This window comes from Musa acuminata, chromosome BXJ3-9 (assembly GCF_036884655.1).
Source record: "Musa acuminata AAA Group cultivar baxijiao chromosome BXJ3-9, Cavendish_Baxijiao_AAA, whole genome shotgun sequence".
Lineage (NCBI taxonomy): Eukaryota > Viridiplantae > Streptophyta > Magnoliopsida > Zingiberales > Musaceae > Musa > Musa acuminata.
In genome coordinates, this window is record NC_088357.1 from 40205071 (window position 1) to 40214432 (window position 9362).

At 42.2% G+C, this 9362-nt stretch overlaps 2 protein-coding genes across 2 annotated transcripts; both read left to right on the top strand.

The window, feature by feature from the left end:
* The first annotated feature begins 567 nt into the window (after positions 1-567).
* LOC135649753 (transcription factor MYC1-like) lies at positions 568-1973 on the top strand. Its single transcript, XM_065168505.1, has one exon. It carries the CDS (start codon positions 704-706, stop codon positions 1955-1957), a length of 1254 nt encoding a protein of 417 aa, XP_065024577.1. The 5' UTR covers positions 568-703; the 3' UTR covers positions 1958-1973.
* On the top strand, positions 1966-3166 carry LOC135649066 (transcription factor MYC1-like; the record flags this gene model as incomplete). The annotated part of the gene is made up of 1 exon (XM_065167164.1): positions 1966-3166. A coding segment is annotated over one exon (1077 nt), but the record flags the coding sequence as incomplete, so codon positions are not given.
* Positions 3167-9362: the final 6196 nt, after the last annotated feature.

The window sequence follows — 9362 nt, forward strand, 5'->3', positions numbered from 1 at the left end:
TTCTTATCCTTACTGTCAAATTAAGGATATGGAGGGAGTTCTTGTGACGTGCCAAATGATTCCATTATCTCGAGGCATTTCTTTTTCTATTTTTATCTTTCAGCTGACAAACACCATCTTTATGGTAGATTAAGAATTGTTGTGCAGGTCAGAGTATGAACCTGCAAGGCCAACACATGCTATGCTGTAAAGGTATAGGTTCATATCATTCAGACAAGTTTATTGACATTGTTTTGATGTTGTTGTGATTTGACATCTAAGGCTTGATTGTATGTGTTCTGGCATAGGTGCAAAGTGAGCACGACACGAGTTCACCCAAGTGAAGGTTCCATGCAAGGTTGACATCAGTGTTTCACGAAATGGAGGTAAGAGCTCTCCAAAAATGTCTATTTAGTGATTCACTTTGGTCGAAAGCATGCATACTAAGAACATGAGCAACTCGTGGTAAATATATCATATCATATTCTCTTATTCCATAACATGGCATATGCATCTACCTACTCTCCCCCATCCATATGCTATCATGCCTTCAAGACTTCAGTCAATCATTGTACCGGGCTTCTGCCATCCTCCACCCGTTCCCCATGTCGCATCCTCTGCCCTGCCCCATTAAATTACCTGCCCCTGCATCTCCCTCTCGCACACGCGCACGCACAGAAAGACGAACACTTTGGCTTGGAGTTCTCCGACGAACCAATCCGTAATGGACGAGCTCATTATCTCCCCTTCATCCTCCTCCTCTTGCTTGCACCAGCCGACGGCCACCGCTCTCCAACACCGCCTGCAGCGCCTCCTCGAAGCCCGCCCCGAGTGGTGGGCCTATGCCATCTTCTGGCGCGCCTCCCCCGACCACCGCCTCCTCTCCTTCGCCGACGGCCACTTCCGCGGTGCTCGCTCCGTCGCCGACCGTAGGTCCGGCGCCGACGCCGTCGACGACGCCGAGTGGTTCTACGCCGTGTCACTGAGCCGCTCGTTCGTGGTGGCCGGGGACGCCACCGCCGTTGCGGCTGTCCCCGCCCGCGTCTACAGCTCGCTTGCGCCGGTGTGGCTGGCGGGCGCGCATGCGCTCCAGGCGTGCGGGTGCGACCGCACCCGCGAGGCCCAGCTTCACGGGATCGAGACGCTGGCCTGCGTCCAGGTACGCGGCGGCGTACTCGAGCTCGGCTCCACGGATATCATCGGGGAGAACTGGGTCGTGATGCAGCAGGCCAAGGCCGTCTTCTCCACGCTGCCGCACGACGCCGCCCTCGCCACCGGCGCGGCCCAGACGATCGCGACCGCCCCGTCGCCTGCGGTGAGGAAGGACGGGGCCGGCCACTCGTCTTCCGTCGACTCGGGCCACTCGGACTCGGACGGCGGACTGACGGTGGAGCACCGCCGGCCCAAGAAACGGGGGCGGAAGACCGTTAGCGGCACACGCGAGGCGCCCGCGAGCCACGTCGAGGCGGAGCGGCAGCGCCGCGAGAAGCTGAACCACCGCTTCTACGCGCTGCGCTCGGTGGTTCCCAACGTGTCGCGGATGGACAAGGCGTCGCTGCTGGCGGACGCCGTGGCCTACATCCAGGAGCTCAAGGCCAAGGTCGACAAGCTGGAGGCGGAAGGCAAGACGGCCACGAAAGAGATCACAGTGGAGCAAACCGCCGGTCACAGCGCCGACGCCGGCGCCGCGACGAGCAGCACCACGACCAGCGCCACCACACTCACCAAGGCGGCAATGGAGGTTGAGGTGAAGCTGCTGGGTGCCGAGGCGCTGATAAGGGTGCAGTCGGAGGACCGGGGCCACCCACCAGCGAGGCTGATGGCGGCACTGCGCGACCTGGAGCTCCGCGTGCACCACGCGAGCGTGTCGAGCCTGGAGCAGGTGGTGCTGCAGGACGTGGTGGCGAAGGTGCCAACCGAGCTGCAGCGCGAGGACGGCCTCAGGGCTGCCCTCCTCGCCAGGATTGACAAGCACTGACCTCCTAACGACATGATCTTCGTCTCGTCCTTGTTGTGTTTCGTAGCCAGCACGCAGTCGACGACGCCGAGTGGTTCTACGCCGTGTCACTGAGCCGCTCGTTCGTGGTGGCCGGGGACGCCACCGCCGTTGCGGCTGTCCCCGCCCGCGTCTACAGCTCGCTTGCGCCGGTGTGGCTGGCGGGCGCGCATGCGCTCCAGGCGTGCGGGTGCGACCGCACCCGCGAGGCCCAGCTTCACGGGATCGAGACGCTGGCCTGCGTCCAGGTACGCGGCGGCGTACTCGAGCTCGGCTCCACGGATATCATCGGGGAGAACTGGGTCGTGATGCAGCAGGCCAAGGCCGTCTTCTCCACGCTGCCGCACGACGCCGCCCTCGCCACCGGCGCGGCCCAGACGATCGCGACCGCCCCGTCGCCTGCGGTGAGGAAGGACGGGGCCGGCCACTCGTCTTCCGTCGACTCGGGCCACTCGGACTCGGACGGCGGACTGACGGTGGAGCACCGCCGGCCCAAGAAACGGGGGCGGAAGACCGTTAGCGGCACACGCGAGGCGCCCGCGAGCCACGTCGAGGCGGAGCGGCAGCGCCGCGAGAAGCTGAACCACCGCTTCTACGCGCTGCGCTCGGTGGTTCCCAACGTGTCGCGGATGGACAAGGCGTCGCTGCTGGCGGACGCCGTGGCCTACATCCAGGAGCTCAAGGCCAAGGTCGACAAGCTGGAGGCGGAAGGCAAGACGGCCACGAAAGAGATCACAGTGGAGCAAACCGCCGGTCACAGCGCCGACGCCGGCGCCGCGACGAGCAGCACCACGACCAGCGCCACCACACTCACCAAGGCGGCAATGGAGGTTGAGGTGAAGCTGCTGGGTGCCGAGGCGCTGATAAGGGTGCAGTCGGAGGACCGGGGCCACCCACCAGCGAGGCTGATGGCGGCACTGCGCGACCTGGAGCTCCGCGTGCACCACGCGAGCGTGTCGAGCCTGGAGCAGGTGGTGCTGCAGGACGTGGTGGCGAAGGTGCCAACCGAGCTGCAGCGCGAGGACGGCCTCAGGGCTGCCCTCCTCGCCAGGATTGACAAGCACTGACCTCCTAACGACATGATCTTCGTCTCGTCCTTGTTGTGTTTCGTAGCCAGCACGCAGGTCTTTTCCCATGTCTTGCCCTCTCTACATGGAACCAAGACCTACTCGGCATCAATGCATCAACTTCCTTCTTCTTCTTCATCAAATGATTGGTTATATTAGTGCATCAAACAGAACAAGAACACCCATTTGGAGAAGTGCCACTAGGTTTAGTTAGCTCAAAGCTGGAGGAGGAAGACGACAATGCCGACACCATCGACAGAAGGGGGGGAGGAAGAGCCGCCGCATGCAACCTTCACATCGACGTTTGCTGGAGGCATTTGAAGTAATTAGTAACGACAAGAAGTCTGTGACCACACGAAAGGGGAATGTTGCAAGGATCAGAGGACACTTGGATTGTAACCATACGAACGGAGCACTGGCAGACTCCATAGATGGTACGGACATCGAACATGATTGGCGGAGGTAGGTTGCAGATGGATCGACGTGGAACGAAGCTAGATATGCTAAACGTGGGAGCCGTATCTAGTGGACCTGATCACAGTTCGAATGGGAAATGAACTGACCAAGAATTAGAGTTATCAGACTGAAAAATAAAAAATAAATTTATCTTTTTGGAATAATTTAATAAACAGATAACTCCAAGGATATTTTGAGAAAACAAAAAAAAATAGGTTGTTTCGATTCAAAATCGAAACCGTCGATTCCTCCTTTACTGAGATTGAAACTGATTCAATTCTAATTTCAAATTCGAGATATTATCACGGACCATCGAGTGCTGCCACCTAAGCAAAGCAAAACAAATAGTGGGATAGGCAATGAATGACACGTAGGTCTCTAACGTTGTACATAGCTTATGTAACGAGAGAGTTTTATAGGTAAATAGGAGGATTTTTATCTAACAATTAATTACCATTAACTACGATATTATTGTACGTTCGGTGTATATCTCATTGCCACTTGGCTATAGGAGAGTAGCATGCAAGCATGTGATTTCAATCGTATGTGGAGAAACGACATTGGGTAACTAATAATGGATGCCACTACGAGAAGGCATTTGTTTTTTTGCTGGTTTGAAAGAAAAAGTAGGTCAGCTGTCAACGAAATAGTCTAACGAAGCTTTCCTCGTCTCACTTCAATAATTTACTACGCACGATTGGCTGGCACACCGGTCTTGGGTGAGATTCCCTAGTTCTCATTTATATTACTAATCTTAGCACCATGCACCACGCGAACTAATATTATATATCGTTAGGACTCCAATTAAAATGAATAAGAATGAGAAAACTATAAATACACAAAAGGAATCTATTTAAATTTACTAGATGTGAAGTGTTTCCTAGTTTTTTCTTTCTTGTGATTTAATGCAACCATAAACTTAGAGATACTTATTCTTGTAAATCTCGGAAATGATGTAATTTGTCCTTTGAAATTTTAGTATAATATATACGTCCCTCCAAATGTTATTTTCCATTTCTAATCGTAATTAAGATCAACTGAATTGAGTTTAGAATACATGTATTTTTTATTCACTTTATGCTTGTATTAGTTAAGATTATAATATAGAGATTTTAGATTTTAAAAAAATTATATCTTATATTCCCAGTTAATATATGTTCATGTAAGTTTCAAAGGTTCATATTTAATTTAAGTAACTTTGTGCATCAGTGATATGCGGACAAGAAGATTACCACAAATTGGTTTAAGAGTACTGATACGACATATTTTGGCCCCCAAGACACATCAAGTCAGAATCCGTACTAAGGCATTGCTCGGCCTCAGGAGCCCTGAGACGATGCCGCCCCCAAGACACCCTAAGTTAGAATCCATACTAAGGCACTGTTCGGCACGTTCACCACGCCAACCTGCGTACGACCGACCCACGTACAGTAATATAAAGACCTCTAGCCAGCATCTGGCCAGGGGTGGAAAAAAATAAATTGATCACTCCACTGACTTGCTCGTCGGAGGGGCCTCGTCGGGTGATCTCGACAAGGGCCATTTTTACAGGAAAACGCGGCCACCTCACGATGGCGAGTTGCCAACCACTCGAAAATCGCCATCCAGTGCACGAAGGTGAGCAGCCAATCGGTCCGGATCCCGACCAATGCTAACCCACACTCCTTCCCGAGGGCACGGCCACCTCACAAAGACGAGCTGCCAACCACCCCGGAGAAGGAGAGACACAGCTTGGCATACACTGCACCCGGATCGACACACCAAGGAACGCTGATCAACACCCCATCGTGAGGGCCCGGTCGATCTCGGCATCCAGCTCAGCTGATAAAAGACTCCCGACATCGACCCGTGGACCAGGCTGTGCTGACTCACCACCCACGACACATTTGTTCACTAACAAGTGCCATGAGTGAATGTTCGAATATTTATCAGCACGAAACATTTGAAAATGAAATATTAATTTTTTTTACATTGATTTTGAGCAGCCTTGTATTCATTTTAGAAACATAGTATGGTACTGCTTTTAGAATCAATGTAAGTGATGTTTTGTCATTAAAGTACCTAAACATTCATGTTTTACTTTTAAAAAAAGGGTTAAATGTTTGTCTTAAAGAATGACCACAAATGGAGTCATTTTTATCAATTCTATTTTAATTCCTTTTATTAAATGATATCAATGGAGCAACCTATTATCTTTATTACCAAAGTTTCTGAATAAATGTAGTAAAAAAATCAAATTAATTATTCAGAAATGTCATATTGTACCAAGAAAATAGTGTACCCTTCTAAAAAACAATGTTCAATTCTCAAAATCTTAAATAATACATTCAAAATTGATTGATAATACATATGTTGTAATCATAGTTAAAAAAAATTATTTTAAATAATTATACTATAGTAAACCCTGATAAAATTAATTTAAATAATTAGGATTAGATACAATAAAAAAATAAGGATTTAGAGCAACTAAAAGAGTTATTAGCTACATCAAAGAAACTCTCAATTATGGTATCCGTTATAAACAGATAAAAGATTTGAAGTTATATTCTATGCTAATAGTGATTGAGCTGGTTGGGTAAACAATAGAAAAAATACTTTGAGATTTATGCTTAGCCTTGACACATGGGTGATTTTATGAACAACAAAAAAGTAAAACAGTGTTATTATCTCAAGCTTTAAAGCAAAGTATATTACGACTACAAGTATCGTATATCAAACAATTTGATTTCGAAGAATTCTAGTAAATCTTAAAAAAAAAAGATAAATTAACTAAAATCTAATGTAATAATAACTCTACTATTGTAATGACGAATAATCATGTTTTCACTGGCATATCAACATCGTTTTATTCATGAACTAATTAATAAAAAAAAAATTAAATGAATTACTATAGCACCGAAGATTATTTTGTCGACAACTTTACAAAAGCATTAGCGAAAAAAATTTATTTTTTAAAGATAACTTCAAATTATAACTACTTTGAATTAAAGAGGTATGATAAAATTAAATCAAATAGTTATGATTAGATATAATAAAAGATATGAATTTAGATTAAGATAAATAGATGAAAATGAAAAATTTTGTTTGGTCATGGTTGATTTTTTTGTTTAAAAAATTTATACTTTATCATTTTAACTAATATAAATATATCGTTTAAGATAAATCTAAAATATGATAAATTGAAAGTACTTTTTCGTTTTTTTTTCTATTATTTAAGTTCTGCATAAAGCAAACCTGTCACATTACCTCGATATTTGTATCATTTGTCACAATCTAAGAGATAACTAATATATTAAAATTATGAATTCTAAACTGACCTTATATTCTTTTGTCGCATTAGATGATTGGTCAAAGTTGAAGTAGGCAACACTGATTCGTGAATAAGAGAGAGCTTCCGAACACGACACACGATAGAGAATCCATCACAGCAAGGAGAATTGATAGGAAAAGCTGCATGCAATGTCTAACTCGTCAGAATGATATGATTGAGATGAGGCAGGTAGGAGATGGAATAGAGTGCAAGCCTGGAAACATACTCCAAGAGACCAGGAGACAAGGAATAGAGGTAGCTACGATATAAATTGTATGGGATTTATCTCCTGGTCTCATAGATAATGAATTGCTGCCATCTATTCTGAAGAAAATGCAGTTAATACAATTGAAAGGAAGCTTTCATCGTCCTTTTCTGAGCCATCTTCTCATCCTATGAGATGTGGGTAACATAGCATCTTAGCTAATTTTAGCACTTCAAGAAAATACATTCATTAATCTAAATTATATATATATATATATATACATATATATTATCATTAAAAAGTTTCTTTGTTGACTTTTCTCGATAGATGCTTCCTTTTCATATTTTTCAAAGGGTGTTTCCCAATTTATTATAATTCTTGGAATGTCCCCTAATAAGAAAATTAAAGGAGTATTGTTTGCACCTTATGAGTTGATCCATATGATGTACTAGTCTAATATTTTATTATAGGTATTTTTTAATTAGATTTATATTATTTTAAGGATAATATAAGTATATTCAAAAACACTATAATTGATATAATTGATATGGAACTCTCCCTCTTTGGTTGTTCTTGGGATACTTTTTTTTTATATTTGAGTTGAGTTGATTTCAGTTGGATTTTGAGTTTATTTTATCACTGTAAACCTATTAAAAACCCTAACACTATAAATCTTATACATGAGGGATTGAACTGATTTATATATAGCATATTTATCTTGCCTGGAGATATTTCAGAAATTTTGACTGTTAGAAATGCTCATTGGGAAACATGAATTTTTTCATGTGTATATATATAGCGATTTCTTTCTAAAAAATCTTTATTTTGAATATTTTCCAAAAGCGCACCTCTTTTTTTTTTCTCATATAATATTTTTAATTAAAAACTCAAAATACCTCTAAAAAATCTTTTCATCAATTTTTTCTCATTTTTTTTATCAATTTTAAACTGTTATAGTATTTTTATTTGACTCATTTATAGTGTTTTATAATATCATTTATAATATTTTATTAAGGTATTAAAAAATATAAATACTATTAAAAAATACTATAAGTGACATCATATTGTATTTCTTTAGTTGTCATTACTCATAGACTAATCCGATGTTATATTTTTAGGCTTATAGTTAGTTTGATTAAGCTGAGTCTATCTATATAATTTATATGTTTTCGTGTATAACTTATAATATTTTTATTATGGTAGTTAAAACACTGTAACAAATCAATCTTAAATTTTATTCGAGTGATGTTATGCCTAAACCATTGCAAATACCTATTTAAATCATAGTATAATATATCAAATGATTTCTAGTATATTTTGATTTTATTTAATTTATTTATGGTGTCTTCAAGTAAGTTTTACTATGTTTTTATTGCAGTAGTCAAAATAGTATGAGAGGTCAAAACAATTTTTATTATCTAAAATTTGTATAATCGTAATAACTCTTTAAATATCATGATGTTATTATTTCTTCATGGTTGATTAAAAATTTTAGCTTGTCACATATGTCATCGTCGTTAATATTCATCTAAATAACTGAGTTTAACTGTTTCGAGATATAGCTTATATTTTAAAATAATAAAACTAAGTATTCTTAATGTAAATTAGATATTCATCTAAGATTTAACTTTTCCTTATACGAAGATTATTAAAATAATATATGTGCAAGTTTTTTTAAAAAAATAAAAAAAATCATATATGCTAAAATAAAATATAGAGAGATTGATTGTCTACTTGGAAGAGTTAGCATGTGAAATGAGACATTTGATTCCTGTGAGAAGCTAAATAATTGTGACAAATAAATATTCTTGTACATCTTTCTTTCTCTCACTTCAATAATGTACTACTAATCAATGGTTTAGTTTAATAGTCACGTAATCTAATATAACCATGTCATCAACATGGGAATTGTTATATCGAGGATAATGTATTGTTGCACGGCTTTTGGACTCACTCACTTATAGAAAGAATATAGCAGGAAAAAACAATAAAATACATCGTAAAGATAATATATATTTAATGTTTATAAAATTGTAAGGTACTTCTTACAGTAATTGATACCGTCCGTACATGGGGGGGGGGGGGGTGGGGGGGGTGTTTCCTATGTTTATGGTATTTGATCTTACAAGCGAGTTACACATATCATATATTGGGTTTCTTAAACGAAATTTATAATAATTGATTCTGATTGTTCGATATGTCAGGGATTAGAGTATACTAGCATCTAATCTTATTGTGAGTTTACAAGTTAAAGTGAATTGGTTCGATGGGATATTCTATAAAACTACATTAAGTGTGCCTGTTGACAAATATTTCTTTCATACTTAAGTTTGGTAAAACAATTAGGGG

Coding starts and splice junctions, on each gene's coding strand:
- LOC135649753 (XM_065168505.1), top strand. CDS start 704: ATGGACGAGCTCATTATCTCCCCTTCATCCTCCTCCTCTTGCTTGCAC.